This window comes from Fundulus heteroclitus, chromosome 23, assembly GCF_011125445.2.
Source record: "Fundulus heteroclitus isolate FHET01 chromosome 23, MU-UCD_Fhet_4.1, whole genome shotgun sequence".
Taxonomy (NCBI): Eukaryota; Metazoa; Chordata; class Actinopteri; order Cyprinodontiformes; family Fundulidae; genus Fundulus; species Fundulus heteroclitus.
The window spans coordinates 4,703,379-4,722,651 of record NC_046383.1 but is presented as its reverse complement, the minus strand read 5'-3'; the positions used below and the strand labels follow the sequence as shown (position 1 = coordinate 4,722,651).

Sequence of the window (19,273 nt, the reverse complement as noted above, 5' to 3'; positions counted from 1 at the left end):
GACTCCCTACCTTATTGGTACAGGTGCATCTCATTTAATTAGTTTATTTAAAAAAACACAATGGAAAGAAATAAAAATGAAACGTGTAATCAGTAGATTTTTTGCACTATTCACAGCATAGCAGCAGTTATGTTTGCGCAAACGTATTAAGTCACATTTATGCTTCAAGGTGACTTATGGTGCTTTCTTTTAAACAATCAGGATAGGTCTATGGGGTGTGTAAAAACATTTTCATTACATTTTTGTTGCAGAAAATAATGAAGAAAATGAGATGTCACCTCCCCAGTTGCACCTGCTTTGAGCTCCTTTCAGAATTAGCTTTTAGGACTCTCCCTTAGAATATCTATCTATCTATCTATCTATCTATCTATCTATCTATCTATCTATCTATCTATCTATCTATCTATCTATCTATCTATCTATCTATCTATCTATCTATCTATATTTCAAAGTATATTTGATAGGGACAGACACACATCCACATACACAAACTGAACATGGCAGCAGTCCCATGTTTGCATCATAGTGCAATAGCTACTGCTAATTCGCAGCACTTGTCCCTAGATGGGCTTTTTTAAAAAGTGCCACTAAAAGTTAAAGCAATAATCATTTAAAATAGCACAACATAATATTGACAACATCTAAAAACATACAACAAAATATAAAAACATCAAAAATGATTACAGTTCTGTTTTTGGCATAACCAGAGTTTTGTTTGTTTTTTTAAACGTACTAAAACTGGTTACAGACTTTAAATCACCAGGAAGTGAGTTCCATATATTACAGATCCTCTCACGGACAGAGCACTCTGAGGTTCCACGTATGCTGCACCACAGCACCTATCATTTTATCTGCCTCAGTGCTCATCTCTTTTAAGTGCTTTATGTGTTCTTTGTTGATCATGAGGATTGTCGACAGCCTCCCACCTTGGACCAGGACTTTAACAGGAAATCCTCCCAGTGTTTCTCCCTCGGTACAGGGCAGCTTGGTCCTCCATTGGTCATGGGTGTGGATGTCAGATTCATTTTGGGCAACACTTGGACTAGAACTGGGTCCACAACTTGGAATATTTTGACGAATTTCTTTATTCCAGACCGGATCAAAAAATACAGGCAGGCCTCAGTATACACAATATTAGAGTGGATGCTAATATTTGGTACAGATAGAAAACCAAAAACAAACTTGGTAACTCCATGACCTTCTGCAGCAACACTCTCAAAGCAAACACTGAAAACTCTTTATCTCCTCTGAACCATACAGGTGTTCACTGTTACCTCTTCATATTTCTAATATATCGACAACATTCCTGTTCTTAAAACGGGGGATTCAGAACCTTAGATTGTTTCCAGAAATAGCTGAATAATTATTAGCTTTTTAACAGATTTGACAGATTTACTGTGGCTCATTTGTTTTCCAAAGCTTTCTGGGGCCTAATGAGAGATATTCAATGTCAGACTGTTTATTTTCTTAATGAGATAAAAAAAAAATACACATTCTGGGTTTTGGGGAATTTAATTGTTACGTATATGTTTCCAAAACAAACGTATTTATTATTAACTACAAAAATGCATTTTATTTTTTTATTTATATTTCTGTGCTTTTATTGTGACAGTACCAACACCGCGTCCTATATGTCAGAGCGCGCCTTGACGTCTGCGCTGCGGTGAAGTGACCTGCGTAAATACAATCATTACAACGTGGCACTTCGTGAAACAAGGGTATTAATCAGTGCTGCTGGTGAATTAAGCATCAAGATTATCCAGCAGGATCTTGTCTAACTAAATAACAAAATGTTGCAGGAGTAGCCAGTCTTTGTTGGATCTAATCCGTGTTTGATTATTTTTTCACACGTTTGAGGCAGTTGTGAATAAATAAATCAACAATATTGGATATTTAAATTGAACTAAGCTTAATAGCCTCAGCAATGCAAAAGTTAAAAAAAAAAAATATTCACAGTTAAAGCTCACATGTTATTATGTTGGTGCATGAATCTTCTGCCTGCAGAAATGTTTGGGGGTTATTAAGACGTTTCATCATGTTTAATGCAGCAGGTGGGAGGAAACATGCGTGCATTTAAAGCCTGTCAGCGCCACCTACTGGTTAAATCTCCTTACTTCACTACAGGACCACCTCTTTAGGAGCCTCTTTTTTTCCCTCAGCGGAGTTTAGACTAACTCAAGGTTGTTCTTTCTTTCCTAAACTCTTTTGGACACGTTTTTCTCTTCTAGGTTGAACTTTAACCTTTTCCTTCCACTTCTGATTGCCATCCTGCACAAAACAAAACAAAAGATAAATAGTTTTTTTTTGTTTTCGCCTGGAGTGTGGTCGTTTTCTTACTGCCATGCCAACCAGCCGCCTTGTTGCTGCTGCTGCTGCTGCTCTGTTCATCTTGCTATTCTCCACAGGTGAGTGGAAAACTCTCTCACAGCAGATTTATAGCTGAAAGAAACGCTTTTACATATATTAAAATGCAAGAAGCTTTTGAGGAAGTGATCAGTGATCAAATAGCACGATTTTAATCATACAAGAACCATTATGTCTTTTTTTTTTTTTTTTAGCGTTGCTTTTGGATGAAGTCAAATTAACCTTCATTGCAGCGAGAAACTGCAACTTCTCCTTTTCAGGGAACGGAAACCAGAAAATCTGTTGAAAGTAAATAATTTCTATTGCAACATCCACAACATTACGCAACACGTAAAACAAAAAAAAAGCGGGTGGGAAAGACAAAAACATATCAGCAACAGTTAAAGGCTATAAGTTACACTTTATGCAAACAAACTTCTTAAGTTTAAGTTTCTAGTTTATTATAGCTGTCATATAATTTTGATTAATAAAAAAAAATGCATGTAGCTGAATTTAAGACTTGTTCATGTTAATCAGAGCTTTTATTGTGTTTATACATAGATGTTTAATGATGTGTTGTGAGTAGGATTTCTGGAGGTAATTAGAGAAACTCATCATTCATCCGTCGCTACTTCGGCAGCCAAATGCCTTCATCTCAGCCGAAACAACATTTGTATTAGATGCAGATGTGCTGACTGCAAAGTGAGTCCATCTTCCTCGCAGGAAAGAGAAGCTGCTCCTCAGCGTCCCCCAGCACGATGCTGGCCAGGCTCCAGTCAGGATGAATTAAACATTAACCCCAATAAGATCAAACATACAGTTAACTCTAAGCCCATTTAATATATGTATGTATCAACCTTCTATTCAATAGAAATTATTTTTATTGGTTTTGAAGCATTTGCTGACCAGTTTACTCCATGTGCCCACTGTTTATTTTGATGATTTGTCTTCTTACATCACTCTAATCCACAGATTATCTTTCAGGTTTAATGATGTAATCTGTCACCAAAATGTGAATTTTGCTCTGAGGAACAGTTTAGTTACTTTAAACTAGAGACACAAGACTTCAAGAGCCTACAGCCCTGATGGCTCATTTCTCCTTCCTTCCTTCCTTCCTTCCTTCCTTCCTTCCTTCCTTCCTTCCTTCCTTCCTTCCTTCCTTCCTTCCTTCCTTCCTTCCTTCCCGTCCTTCCTTCCTTCCTTCCTTCCTTCCTTCCTTCCTTCCTTCCTTCCTTCCTTCCTTCTTGCAACCATCACCCTCAACTCACCTTCTTTATTCTTCCCTCCCTCCTTCCTGTGTTCTTTCCTACAACCCTCTCTCCCTTCCTTCCTTCCTTTGTTATTTCCTCCCTCCCTCCTTCCTTCCCTCCTTATTTCATTCCTTCCTTCCTCCCTCCCACATTTCCCTTCCTTACCTCTTTCTTTCCTCCTTCATTTCTCCCTCTTTCCCTCCTTCTTCCCTCCCTCCCCCTTGTCTTCCTTCCTTCCTTCCTTCATTCCTTCCTTCCTTCCTTCATTCCTCCCTTCATTCTCCCCTCCTTCCCACCTTCTTCCCTCTCTCCCCTCTCATCTTCCTTCCTTCCTTCCTTCCTTCCTTCCTTCCTTCCTTCCTTCCTTCCTTCCTTCCTTCCTTCCTTCCTTCCTTCCTTCCTTCTTTGTTTCTTGCAACCATCACCCTCAACTCTTCTTTCATTCCTCTCTCCCTCCTCCCTCTTTCCTACAACCCTCTCTCCCCTTCCTTTGTTTTTTCATCCCTCCTTCCTTCCCTCTTTCCTCCCATCTCTCTCTCTCTCTCTCTCTCTCTCTCTCTCTCTCTCTCTCTCTCTCTCTCTCTCTCTCTCTCTCCTTTCTTCCATCCTTTCCTCCTTATTTCATTCCTTCCTTCCTTCCTCCTTCATTTCCCTCCCTTACTTCTTTCTTTCCTCCTTCATTTATCCACCCTTCCCTCCTACTTCCCTCTCCCCCCTCTCATCTTCCTTCCTTCCTTCCTTCCTTATTTCTTGCAACCATCACCCTCAACTATCCTTTCATTCCTCCCTCCCTCCCTCCTTCCTGTGTTCTTTCCTCCCATCTCTCTCTCTCTCCTTTCTTCCATCCTTCCATCCTTCCCTCCTTACTACATTCCTTCCTTCCTCCTTCATTTCCCTTCCTTACCTCTTTCTTTCCTCCTTCATTTATCCATCCTTCCCTCCTTCTTCCCTCTTTCCCCATCTAATCTTCCTTCCTTCCTTCCTTCCTTCCTTCCTTCCTTCCTTCCTTCCTTCCTTCCTTCCTTCCTTCCTTCCTTCCTTTGTTATTTCCTCCCTCCTTCCTTCCCTCTTTCCGCCTCTCTCTCCCTCCTTTCTTCCTTCTTCTATCCTTCCCTCCTTCTTCCCTCTCTCCCCATCTCATCTTCCTTCCTTCCTTAGTTCCTTCCTTCCTTCCTTCCTTTGTTATTTCCTCTCTCCCTCTTTCCTTTCCTCTTTCCTCCTTCTCTCTCCCTCCTTTTTTCCTTCTTCTATGCTTTCCTCCGTCTTTCATTTTTTCCATTGTTTCTCCCTCATTACCCTCCCTTCCTTCCTCTCCTTCCTTCCTTCCTCCTTTCCTTCCTTCTTCGTCCTTCCTTCCTTCCTTCCTTCCTTCCTTCCTTCCTTCCTTCCTTCCTTCCTTCCTTCCTTCCTTTGTTATTTCCTCTCTCCCTCCTTCCTTTCCTCTTTCCTCCCTCTCTCTCCCTCCTTTCTTCCTTCTTCTGTCCTTCCCTCCTTCTTTCATTCCTTCCATTGTTTCTCCCTAATTTCCCTCCCTCATTATTCCTTCCTTCCTTCCGTCCGTCCGTTCCCCCCCCCCCCCCCCCCCCCCCCCTCCCTCAGGTGCTCCTCTGTACTTGCTGCCAGGTGGTTTAAATACAGCTCTGCTCCAATCACCACCAGTTAATTACCCAGCAGTCCCCCCCCCCCCCCTCGCAGGGCTTCATTTAATCCTACGAGATAACAGCGTGACCTGAAAACCGCTGCAGGGGCTCTCAGGAACCCAGACGATTGAAAGGATGCTGCTTGTTTTTCTGCAGCTTTGTCATTAGAGATGAAGAGGACTCAGGCTGTCGATGTTCGGGTCCTCTGCACCAACCAGGAGAATTTAGAGCCTGCGTCAGTGCAGTAGAAATTAAAGGATGTTTTATTCCTCTCATGCATGACGCTGCACGCCACCAAAACTCTGCTGCAGCTTGAATCCTCGCGGAGTATCCGACTGATGAGATGAGTGTTTATTTCCTGTGTGACTAATGCTCTGTGAGAAAGGGGGAAGGGGGGGGGTGCATTAGCCTGGGGGAAATGTTACAGAGAGGAACACAGAGCTCATTATGAGGAAAAATGCTGATGACAGCTTTAATCCAAAAGTCATCTGGAACAATCTGCTTCCCGAGTGGGAAGACTGGATGTGATGCATCCCTATTAATAGAACATGTTGTTGAATCGACCTTTCAGCCGGTGAGGTAGAAAGCTGACAAAACTCCAGCTGAGTTTGTGAAGGAAGTGGAGCAGGAATGAGGTCTGAGAGAGAGAGGGGGGGGGGGGGGGCAGCCTGGAAACTCTGGCACCCAGCTCCAAACATGGAGTCAAATTCAGATTTTCAATGTGGGGCAGAGGAAGAGCCGAGCTGTCGTGCAGTAAGACAGAAAAGCGACGACCCTTTAAGAGAAAAGTGAAAAGATGCTGAGTTTCCAGATCGACTGAAGGATTTCATAAAACAGCTGGCTGAAAACATCACAGGAAATCTCATGCGCTTCCTTTTATTCCTTACCACTCCTGCAAATAACAGCTATCTTCAATAAATTAGACTATTGTTGAAAAGTTGATCTATTTCAGTAACTAAATTCACTAAATAAAAGCAATGTATTAATCACAGACAAACTAATGTTTTCACGCCGTTATGTCTGTTAGTTATTAGCTTATAGCTGATGAAAACATTATATTTAGATTAGAATATTTCAATAAAAATATATTCTGTATGTTTAATACTAGCTCAAATGTTGTTATTTTCAAAAAGTGCTCCTTATCTGAAAAAAGTACCCCATCAGAACGCACATTCCAATGTATCTAATACGATTGTACATTTTGATAAATAATCTTTATTTGACTGTTAACATAATAACAACAGTTTTCATTGCTAACAGCTAACACACGTCCTTGGTGCTTCAGTTTCATGTAGAAACTTCTCCTACTTCACCATAAACGGCAGAGAACCCAACAAAGAGCTGACTCTCTTGTCTTTAGTCTTTTTCCTGAACTCCTGCTGAGCCCCTCCTAAAACTTACACGTTAACCATTTGTTGTCCGCACCAGTTCTGGCTCAGCATTACTATTATAACTGTGTTTATTGAGCATTTGAACTTGAGCTGTGTAACGTTCAAGCACATTAAAACCAGAAACTTCAGAGTATTTCTGGGGATTTCATATGTCAGACTAGTAAAAAGGAGGATATTAAATAGATTTTACTAATAAAACCAGACTTTACTATGAAACCTATAAATAAAATTATGTGGAAATGATTGTCTTCAGAAGTCACCAAATTAGTAAATAGAGTCCACCTGTGTGTAGTTTAATCTCAGATTTAAATCCAGCTGCTCGTTGAAGGCCTGCGAAGTTTATTGGAGAACATTAGCAGCAAAACCAGTCCATGCATTTGTTACTTCAAGGCTGGACTATTGTAATTCTTTACTATCAGGAAGTCCACAAAATGCAGTTCAAAGTCTTCAGCTTGTCCAAAATGCTGCGGCAAGAGTTCTGATGAAAATCAACAAGAGGGATCATATTTCTCCAATTTTAGCCTTCCTTCACTGGCTTCCTGTTAAATCAAGAATAGAATTTAAAATTCTCCTTCTAACGTATAAAGCCCTTAATAATCAAACTCCATCATATATCAGAGCTCTGATTACCCCGTATGTTCCTAACAGAGCACTTCGCTCTCAGACTGCAGGTCTGCTGGTGGTTCCTAGAGCCTCTAAAAGTAGAATGGGAGGCAGATCCTTTAGCTATCAGGCTCCTCTCCTGTGGAACCAACTCCCAGTTTTGGTCCGTGAGGCAGACACCCTGTCTACTTTTAAGACTAATCTTAAAACTTTCCTTTTTGACAAAGATTATAGTTAGAGTGGCTTACGTTACCCTGAGCTACCTCTATAGTTATGCTGCTATAGGCTTAGGCTGCTGGAGGACATCAGGGTCTATTTCTCTCACTCTGCTTAGTTCTCCTACTGCTCTCCAATTTGCATTGCTTGTTGTTATTTCATCTTTTACCTTTTTGTTCTCTCTCTTTTTTTCTTCATAGAAAGTACACCTGGTCTGGCGTTCTGTTAGCTGTGACATCATCCAGGGGAGGCAGATCATCTGCTATTACCATATAACATAGAACATACTCCTGGATCAATGTGTGCTTCTGTGCTTTTTTGTCTCTCTTGTTGTGTCTCTGTTCTGTCTTCTCAAACCCCCAGTGGGTCGAGGCAGATGACCGTTCATACTGAGCCTGGTTCTGGTTCTGCTGGAGGTTTTTCCTTCCTGTTAAAGGGGAGTTTTCCTCTCCACTGTCGCTTCATGCTTGCTCAGTATGAGGGATTGCTGCAAAGCCATCAACAATGCAGACGACTGTCCCTGTGGTTGTACGCTCTTTCAGGAGGAGTGAATGCTGCTTGGGTTTCCTTAGACAGGAAACGTTTTGACCAATTTGTCTGTATGATTTGATTGAATTTGAATTTGTAAAGTGCCTTGAGATGACATGCGTTATGAATTGGCGCTATATAAATAACATTGAATTGAATTGAATTGAAAAACTACATTTCCTCTCACATAATTCTGAACGCACATGGTTCATGGAGGCAGCAGCAGAATGCTGTGGTAATAGGGTCTTTAAAAGCAGGGAAGCAGGGAATGGTTCATAGGAAAATGGATGGATGGATGGATACAGGCCAGTGCTGGAAGAAAACCTGTTAGAAGCTGCAAAAGACTGAAGCCGGGGTGGAGGTTCACCTTCCAGCAGGACAACAACCCTGAACATAGAGCAAGGGCTTCGATAAAATGAACAATATAAACATATTCCTGTGTTAGAATAGTCCAGTCCACAGCTAAATCCATCTGAGAATCTCTAGCAAGACTTGAGAAGTGGTGTGACTGAGCTTGAGTTTTTTTTTGCAAAGATCTGCAAAGCTGTAGAAGACGTACCCCATCAGACTTGTAGAACTAATATACATCAATGGTAACGTTACAAAATGTGGAAAAGTTGTCAGGGTATGAATACTTGTAAAATTGCATTAAAGTTACGAGAAAAATCATGACAAAAAACATTTGACAGAGCAGAAAAACTCCAGGTTAGACTGCACTGGGCCTTCTAACGCAACACTAACATGAAATATATGAAGCAAAGTGAGTAACTATTAACATTTCAGCAAAACAACTTCCATTTTGGCAAAAAATGAATGACCAAAGGAAGGGCAATAGGGCAATTATAGCTTCATAATCATGAATTCTCGGAGGAGAATTGATCTAAAATCCCAGAGGAGATAAAAAATGGATGTGCCACAAAGATGTAGTGCAACTGATCCCAAATATGTTAATCTAGGCAGGAGAAACCTTTAAAATAATGAAAGTTATCACAATCACAATACACTAAAATACCATTTAAATGAAAGGTTTACATATAAATTGAATTATGTTATGCTTAATGTGAATGTCTGTTTCTGTTAAAACGATCTTGAAGCTTTTCACCCAGTTTTAAAACCTGGAGGAGCTTCAGTCAGGCTCACTGATCTGAAAACCAGACATTTCCTGACGGGAAGGTCTCCATGAGAGGAAAAGGAAACGAGCCAATGCTTAAATGCCCGCCTGTCACTGTGTTACCCTCATGTTCTGTTCTCCAGATGTAATATTTACCAATGAACCTCTGTTTAACTAGTTTTAATTTAAAACATTTTGGACATTTTAAATAATGTGCTTCCTCTGTGTTTCAGCTGGAGCCACCACGGACGACGACAGCTACAGTGACTTCATAGAGGACGATCACACTCCTCAGCTGGACTATAAAGGTGTGTATATAAAACACACTCATATGATTTAATGCAACATATGGTGTTCAAATACACCTTTCTATGCTGCATGTATTAAGTGAGTAAGATAAAAACGAGATGTTTGTGATGCCGATAAATATTAGGAGAACAGGTGATAATACCGGTGAATGTTGCGACAACAATATTACTTGCAATAAATAAACAATTTGATTGTATTTTTGCTTTGTGTTTCTAAAATATGGACCTCGGATAATGAATATTCAATATTTCCATCCCAATGTCACTGTTTTGTTGAAGTTTTTGTCTCCTGTTTTGGCGATGAAGCAACTTAGTTTTAGTTTTTTACAGACTTGATCATCTTATCACCTCTTTTCCTTCTCAAACTTAAAACAGCAAGAGAGCCTGAATATATGGGACTAGTTAGCAAACACTTACTGCGGTGGAGGCAGATCTACAACACCTGACTTGTCTATGCAATAATTATCATTAAGTGATTGTCTGGAAACCATATTTAGAAAGGATCTGTGCGGCATTTATCACTTCAAGTTAGCATTTTCTTTATTGAAACCTTTTCATAAGTTGTTTTGAATAAAATCAAACTTGACATGTGGGGGAAAAAATGGCATAAAATGTGACTATTTTAGCTCTCATATAGTTTTATGCTGTTTTGTTGCACAGAGATAACGCGGTGCAACAGTTTCTCGTCATCTCCTGAACCCTCTTAACAGTTTCTCTTACATTTTTTATTCAGTCTCTGGTTGCTTTTTTTTCTAGGGCAAGGTTTTAGTTGTCGCTTTCACAAGAATGGATTTTCTTCAAAAAAAAAAAAAAATCAGAAAAGCAAAGACGGCACAAAACAAATCTGTGCTCCTCTTTTCTGTGTGTGCCTTTCCTCTTTCAAAACAGACCCAAACTGGTGTCGTTCTCTGCAGCTGAGCAACGGCGAGGTGACGTGCCGCCCCCCGCGGGGCGGGGCCCACAGGGGCATGCTGGGTACCCGCTGCGAGATGGCCTGCGATCGAGGCTACCGACTGCTGGGCAGGAAGTCGATTCAGTGCCTCGCCAACCGCCTCTGGTCTGGGACGGCTTACTGTCGCAGTATGTGGAGACTTTAAATCGTCATTATCAGCAAGTGCAATCTGGGTCTCACCACATGTTTTAATATTTATAAAAGTTTGCTGACGCTTATATCAAAATCGTTTCTACAAATTATCTACAAACACTTATCTCTTCAAGCTTGCTGCAAATTGTACTGTTACTGTTCATTTTACCTTATTGTGTCACAATCTGCCCTTAAAAACACGATTACAATGAGCACTTTGTTGTAACAATCCTTTGTGGCAGTAGCTCTTATACTGTTAAAAAAACTCTTTTGCTTCCCCTTAATTAAGGAGTGCCAAAATATGGCTGGGGGGCCATTTGCACCCCCTGGACAGATTCTGTGGTCCAAACAGCACAAATAGTTGGTGCAGAAGGAAACTTTTTGCAATTGCTTGCAAGTGAAAATGTTGGGTGCAAAACAAAGTATTCATCTTTTTTTTGCGTTTTCTTTAAATTCATAGTAAATTGGATCCCATCTATCCAGTGACGTTCACTCAAAAGCAGGCTTTGGTGCACAAAAATCTGCTTGGCCAAATAAATACCTAAATTATGCTACATTTGTGAGGTAAAATCATATATCGGTTGCACCCAGGAAAATGTTGCCAAATGCTCTCTGCTGACGCCAAAAAGCCTTTGATGGAGGCAGAGTGATGCTGTGGGCAACATCTCCTGTACTGGAAAACCGAGGCTTATATCTCCACCCTTATACATAAGAACTTGCCTTACAAGACGTCAATGCTCAGAGCCAGGTTTATCAGAGTACCTCCTTAATTTGGAAATGAGAGGAGGAAACAACCTGGTTGCTTCACCGATTAAAACCCCATTGAACACTTGAGGGACAGGTTTGTGTGACCAAACTGAGGAGCAGGCACCCACACCCCCTCCCTGTTTATCTCACTAACAAATGGTTAAATTGTTGAAACTTTAGACTTTAATCATCCAATCCAATGAAATACATCAAATAGGAGTCAATAAAATATGAAGCTGTTTTGTACAGAGGCGTAGAAATGACACATGATCTAAAACTATTATGGATCTGTATCTCGTTCTTTTGAGAACATTTCTTGTTATAACGAGAACATTTCTTGTTATAACGAGATGACCTTTTCCTGGTTTTTGTCTGTTTTAACACTTAACAGGCACTATCCAAGAGGTGAGTTTGACTGCTGCGTTTAAACCTCAATAAATTTAACTAGCCAAACAATGTTTTATAGAACTACGGAAGTATCTACCTGCCAGACCTAATAAATAAATTCAGGAGCAGTTTCTCATCATAACGAGCTCCTGAATTGATTTATTAGGTCTGGCAGTTAAACGCTTCCATACATTGTCATCTGTGCTGCTTTAGCCACAGAAGTATTTTCCCTACAAACATGACACTATTTACCAGGAAACAAGCAGGCTTCTCAACAGTGTAAGATTTAGTAAAAAAGAAAATTTACTAAATAATGTTTTTTTTACTTTTGGTGGTTTATTGAAACAAAAACAAGGTCACATTTACTTTTAAAACAAAAACACAAAATAGCAAACAATAAAACTAAAACCAATGGAAAAATGGGTTTAAAAAAAGGAGTTTTCGGGTTTTTTTTTTTTTTGCAACTTAACGTTCGTCTCAAGTTGGAAGTGAAAAAATTCCTTAGTCCACCATTGTAAATTCTCTATTTCCTGAAGCCATTTATGCTGTTTTCAGTGCATGCTGGTGCTTGTCCATGCAATACTCTCAAAGTCCAAGGCAGAATCTTAAAATGGACGCTGAAATTAAGGAAAAACCAGGAAAACAGCAACGCTGTGACTGAATAGTTAGTCAGAAGCTTTACAGAAGAGCCTGCAGGCATTCTGTAAGGCAATCAGGCTTTGTTAGGACAGGTGAGCGATGAATTTCAGTCATCCAGGTGTAAAGAAATAGGTGCATGAATAACAATTTCTGCTTCAGAGCACGACACAATAAAACTCATCTCAGCAAAGACCAAACCAGAGGTTTGACAGGAACATCCACCATGGGAGCTGATTTAAAGGTGACATCGAGGAAATACGGCGGCTCATCGAAGAGTTTGCTCAACCGTTGGCACAAATATGTCTGAAGCTCAGACAAGAAATGCATTTTTCTCTCCATTAAGATGCTAAGAGTTCTCCACAGTATATGTTAAAGTAGATCAGAGGCCCAATCAAGCAATTTCTCCTTTTAAGAAATACAAAGAAGACAATACATAAAAAATCTGTCTTATGAAGCCTGGCGTGGGTTTGCTTTTCTTTAGTTTGTGACATGGCTGAAGGTTGTAATTACAAAATGTTTTTGAAAGTATGAAATCAACATTAATAATCAAGACAAGACAGCATTTCAGATGGTATAATGTTTTCTAGTTGTAAATCGTATCTGTGGACGAGAAACATGAATGCAACGGCTCCTCTGTCGTGATGCTGAGTGCATGTGTGGTGGTGTTTCTGCAGAGATCCGTTGCTACGTGCTGCCCCTCATCCCACACGGCAGATACACCTGCACTCAGGGCTTCTTCGTGGACTCCAGGTGCGACTTCACCTGTCGACCCGGTTATCGCATCGAGGGCGAACACTCACGCACCTGCCAGCCCCGGGGGTCCTGGAGCGGTGTGCAGCCAGAGTGTTCAGGTAGGGCTTTGTTAAAAGGAGGCCTAATGTTCAAACTTTTAAAAGTGTTTTTTTTTTTTTTTTGTTTTGGAAATGCTGCATACTTGCGAATCAAACTTGGATCTATCTGTGCTAGTGTTTAACTTCCTGGGATTTCTTTCACAAAACAAACTCCATATGTTGTCGCTCTCACGGTTTCACAGAAACAGACTCATTTCCTGTTCCCCTTTGTTGTTGGAGCGGATCCAAACTGCAGCCTGCTGTCACATTTCATATTCTGTCGCTGAAATAAAATCTTTTTGTACTGCTTCACAAAGAAATGCCTCTTATAAAGGATGAGTAGACAATTTTAATGGTGTGGTTGGTGACAAGCTGTGAACGCATTATAAAACTTTACCAAGTGACAGGATATGGATTAGGGTTTTGTCTGTCTTTTCAAGTCTTATTGCTTACTTATATTACTTTGATCTTTTAAAGAGGCAAATATAGAGCCAGAAATCTTTACTTACCGAAACCATGAACTATATATAAAGGCTTTGCTGTAGTTTTTAAAAGTAAGTAAGTAATTGTAAACGCACCTATTAGCAGCAATAACCCTTTATAGTCACATCTCTCTTATAAACAGGAAGTAAGCACCATATATGGCTGATGACATGTAATCTGAATCTGCAGTGTCCGATGGATTAATGTACATTAGAGTTTTCTTAATTAAAGGGGTTCACCAGCTACATATAGCGTTAGTACGAAGGGACTAACCGAACAACGTATAGTGTTGGAAACTAGCTGTAGACAGATAGGCAGAAAGTTTAAATTGCGTGACAGACTCTTTGTTGGACCGATGTTTTGACCGTAACATCGATAAAACAGACTGATTATGTGGAGAAAAGTGAGACTTACAACATCACTGCATGGCTTGCAGTGATTAGAGCCTTTTCAAATGGCATAGTTGGGAGGATACTGCTGGTAGGACCACAGCAGAAAATACATTTTCTGACTGAAAGCTGCCAGATCTTTAGCCTTTCCAATTAAATTTTTTTTTGTCATTAGCAGTTGTTTGCCATTGTGTTGAATTACAGGCCCACTGGGCTGCCATAAACATTTTTAATCTAAAATCTGTCCATAGGGTTCTACAATGTTAAGTCTTTAAACTACAATATTTCTCCTGACATCCTCCTCCTTAAGGAAGAAATCACCACGTAAATCATAATTGTAAACTCAAATTTGAGTTGCTGTCACTACTTATCTATCAGAGGTGGACATTGTGTGATGCATAAATGGCCGAGAATCCGCTCTCCAAATGAAACATCATTACTTTTTGACAGGTTTTGGCTAAATTCTGTTTGCCTTTTTGCATCATAACTTTCTGTCCTTCACTACAAGACTGAGCTCTACTGAAAATAAAAGGTTGTTGAGATAATGACTGTAGTCAATTTTAACATCTTAACATATTATTCTCACAAGATGAGCAACAAACAAGATGTTATTTACCAGAATAAATAAAATAATATAATGTATAGCTGCAGATCTCCAAAGTTAAAAGGCCTACAACCATGTATAAAAAGTGCCTTGTATCTCTTTTTGGGATGATCAATAATTTATTGCAGATACTGACCCTCCGAAGATCAAGTGTCCACCATCCAGACTGAAGGTGGCTGATCCTGGAAAGCTCACAGCCAGAGTGAGCTGGGACCCCCCAGCTGCCACTGATACCGCGGACAAATTCCTCAAGTATGTAGATTTTATTTCCCTTGCTTCTCCCTCCCTTTTTATAACTAATTAACTATCTGACCCATAGACATAATATAAGAGTAGACGCGTCGTTGGGCGGGTTCTGCCTATGCTGCGATGCGTCAGAGCGTCCGCCATCTTAAATGTGGCAAATCTGCAGTTTCTCAGTCGCTTAAACAGTATCAGAGGGACTTTAATCTCTGAATATACTTTGTATTCGTAGTATTTTTGTTTTTGTAATATTGCAAGTTTATTTTCGTATCCCTTTAGCTTCATTCTCCTGAATTTATTCTCCTAAAGAATAAAAATATTTAACATAATCTAACCTGGCCCTATTACTCCAGGAGTGAAATAATTCTGCAAACTGTGACTATTCTGGAAATGTTCCCTCTTAATTCTCATAATATGACGTTTTTCTCATAACATTATCACTTTTGTGTTGTTGTTTTTTTTTACTTTATTGACCTAGGACTTTTTTTCCTTGTCTGTTCCTAAAGGTTCACATGTGACACGGTTTTATGAAATAATGAAGACCACAATGTTTAGATTTAACAAAATTTAATTTCAATCCTTCATATTCATAACACATACACACACACACACACACACACATATATATATATATATATATATATATATATATATATATATATATAGAAGGCAGATACAAGTAGTGAAATCAGCCAGAATACATTTCCATGCAGCACAGGAATGAGGCATCTTTTCTGATTCACGTTCACAATAACAGAACTCAACTTTTTTCTGCCACATACAATATGGTGGTGACGTTGACGTGCGAACCTGCGCCCTATGACGCGTCTACGTATATATGTCTGTTATCTGACCCTCTCCTGTCTATCTGCTGTACAGTGTGGTGTTGGTGGACCAGCCGCCCGGCACTGACTTCAAAGAGGGACTACACGTCATCAGATACAAGGTGTACGATCAAGCCAGGAACAGAGCTGCCTGCAAGTTTATTGTACGTGTGGAGGGTAAGCAGTGCAAGCTCCGTGATTTTGACTCGCGAAGCGCTTCAAACTACAATCTGTGTAGCTGGGACACGTTTCCTCTGTGTCCCAGTGAGAAGGTGTCCAGAGCTGCCTCCGCCTCTGCACGGTTACCTCAGCTGCTCCTCTGACGGGAATAACTACGGCGCAGAGTGCGAATACCTCTGCGATGGAGGATATGAGCGCAGGGGGACGTCTAGCCGTGTCTGCCAGTTTAACCGCAGCTGGAGCGGAGCCCCTGCCGAATGTGTCCGTGAGTACAGAGTCACACAAACCACACAGCGCCATGAAAGGAGGTACGGGGCGGGGGGGCGTATTGACAAATTCCATTATATTAGAGTTTACCTGGAGAAATCTTTGGGAAAATTTACTAATTTTTGAGGAGCTAGTTAAAAAATAGAAAAGAAATGTTGCTGGTTATAATTAAGAACATGAGACTAATTATCTGGTCATCCAATTGAACAATTATTGGTAATCCAAACCTTTTATTTACACTTTTTTCACATTATTACCATAAGCGTTGATGTATTTTATTTGGATTTTATGTGAATGACCAACAAATAGTAGAAACATAACTGTAAAGTGGAAGTAAAATGCTACATGGTTTTTTTTTTATATAAAAATCTGAAAAGTGTGGCTTGTTCCCTTACTGGTACTTTCTGTTGCTGTTACAGTTTTGGGGATTTTTCTCCACCACATCTTGAGATTGAGGTTCTTGTCCATCCATCTTGGCAAAGAGCATCCATGAACATACCTTCTTAACTCTTGATAGTTTGTTAAACTGATCTGGGTTAGAACTTGTACTATTCTAACACATGAATAAACATTGAGATAAACCTATGGGGTAAGAGAGCTTTCTAAATAGATTTGTACATAAAAGGATAGTTGTGTCCATATCAGTCAGAAGTTGTGCATAACAAACATTTGTAAACTCATAATAATTTAAATCACATTCAAAAGATACAACATACGGTTTAAATAGTTACAACTTCAATAACTAATAAATACAAATTTCAAGTTTAAATTTGTGCTTTACTCTTTATGAACACAAACAGCAGCGGCTGCTTGAGAATACAGATTTTTTCTTTGAGAATACGAATTCACAACAGTGGTCTGACGTCACGGTTTCCAAGGCTGTTTAATGGAGCACAGAGTGCGAAGATAGGAGCCGCGCATGCGCTCTTCAGACTGACCGTCTCTGAATGCACCGCGGCTGCAGCTTCATTCCAGACAGCGCAGAGCTCACAGTGGTAAGTTAAACACTCCCTTTTCTGCTGCTGCTGTTCTTCAAAAGTACGTTTTCAGGTAGTTTGAAGCGAGAACATTATACTTTTAAGCTTCCCTATGTGGCCTGTTTACAGAGTTAGTGCGTAATTTTAATAAAAAGTCCGACGTTGAGCGTCTGTGCCAACTGGTAGGTTTTTTTAAACTGACAGCCTATTTCCTACTTTTATCTTTAAAAAAACAACATTGAGGATGGTATTAAACATGTGATCACGTTGAAATTGTGACTATTTATCTGTAAATAATTAAAATGAAAACACAATTTTTATATAATAGTAACAGTAAAGGGAGTAGAGTTAAGCTACTTTGTCTAACCTTCACAGCATTGTTCATTAAGGAAAAGTTATTTCTGTCTGCCCACCTTTACAGCGATTAATCTATAAATTATGTGCAGTTAGTTCAGTTCATTCTTTCAGTGAAATGGTAGAAATACCAGAGAAGGGAAGCCATTTGTTACATTTACTACTATACATTTTACCTTTTCTTTCTTGAGAACTATAATAATCTGCACGTTAACCACATATAGTTTTATGGTGTGAAAAGGTGAGAATCGAAAAAAACAATTATGGAAACATTTTGCATTTTTTATTAACAGGAAGAAACAGAAACAAAATATGCGAGGATAAACACTTCTGTGCCAATCCTCCAAATATTTTTTAATGAAGGGGACCTAAAACCAGCCTTCAGGCTAAGAAGGGCCACCATCGTCCTCCTCCTTCAGCTGCTGCCCATCCAGGAGGTCCATGGATGGCCACAGGAGATAGAGGTGCTGCTGACCCTCTGCTGGCTGGCCTGTGGTGCATCCTATAGGGAAACAGCTTACCAGTAAGATCTCTTACCTTCTTGTCCTTAAATAGAGCCAGCAATGACACACAATTGATACATAGATTATATTAATTGGATAGAAGATTAAGACAGATCAGCATATTACCTAAATTACAAGTTAATTTTATATTTGGTACAGGTCTAGTGGAGGCACGCTACAACAGACACCACGCCAAGGCTGATAAACATCACTGAGCGCGCCTTTGGTGATCTGAAGACACGTTCCATCTTCTTCAGGGCGCTGGAGGTCCGCCTGACGTTTGCCCCAAAAGTAATCGCTGCCTGCTGCATCCTCCACAGTATTTGTATAGCAGCAGGTGACCAGCTAGATGAGGAGGACGAGGAGGTTGACCCAGAGGAGGATGACCATCCCGCGGCTGAAGGCTGCATGTTTAAGTGAACATGACTACACCTGACCTTATGTAGATCAGTTCTAGTCATGTTCACATGCTGCTTCATTTCATTTTTTTCACTACCTGTAAAAATACATAAAATAATCAGTAAATTAATTTCCATTCCAACTATTTTTAATTGTATGTTTGTAGTTGTTGTCTATTTGTATAAGATGTGAATAGAAGTTATTTCTTTGTTTTAAACCATGTTAGTAACTGTTAATTTGTTGAATATGTTACACCTTCATTCTGTTCCAAAGTTAAAACATTTGTCTAAAATAAATATCTGTATTTTTTCATATATTGTTACTATTGTTTTCTTTCCCTCTTTCTTCTCTCGATTCTTCGTGTCCTCACTCAAAGGAAACTCACTTAGATAGGAAAAACATTTATAGAATTTATTTATAGATTTATTTATAGATTTTATATTAGGGCTGGACGATATAGAAAAAAAGCATATTGATAAAAAAAAATGCATATTGATCGATAGATAATTATCAAAAAGATTTAAAACCTGGCTCTTATAATATTGCTAAATGACTTACTTTTAATATAGCACACACAAACACTCAATCCCAATTTAATTCTTATTTAACCAACATTTTTAATTATAACTGATTTTTTTATTTTTATGAAAAATGACTTAACTTAAGAGACCTGGGTGATGTTATTAAATACTGACAAAGAATAAACTAAAGTCACCGGCGCTGTTAGAGAAAAACTTGCAGCCCGGAACTTTATATCATGGATCATGAGTGGCGAGTAATTGTCTGAAGCCAGGTTTTTCAGCTGCAGAAAACAGCAGCAGCATTTCCATCACTATGAAGCACGTTACTGCATGCGTGATGTCCTTACGCTGCCAGGACGCTTTGTCATTTTATCACAAAGAACGGAGCCCAGTAGCTGCTATACCTGCTTTGTTTTGGGAGAACTTCCATAAGATTCCTAAGATGACGCGGG

At 39.6% G+C, this 19,273-nt stretch overlaps 1 protein-coding gene across 3 annotated transcripts in view; it reads left to right on the top strand.

Moving 5' to 3' along the window:
* The first annotated feature begins 124 nt into the window (after positions 1–124).
* Positions 125–19,273, top strand: part of srpx2 (sushi-repeat containing protein X-linked 2) — a 26,905-nt gene continuing 7,756 nt past the window's right edge. The window contains exons 1-7 of one of the 3 annotated variants that reach the window (XM_036127214.1): positions 125–215; positions 9,316–9,390; positions 10,305–10,470; positions 12,922–13,098; positions 14,682–14,805; positions 15,676–15,797; positions 15,886–16,065. In XM_036127214.1, coding sequence (XP_035983107.1) covers positions 10,359–10,470; positions 12,922–13,098; positions 14,682–14,805; positions 15,676–15,797; positions 15,886–16,065 — 715 coding nt within the window. In that variant the 5' untranslated portion in view covers positions 125–215; positions 9,316–9,390; positions 10,305–10,358. Of the gene's footprint in view, positions 216–1,998; positions 2,406–9,315; positions 9,391–10,278; positions 10,471–12,921; positions 13,099–14,681; positions 14,806–15,675; positions 15,798–15,885; positions 16,066–19,273 lie in introns of those variants that run through there. The other 2 variants (XM_036127213.1, XM_036127212.1) reach the window with 2 other exon arrangements.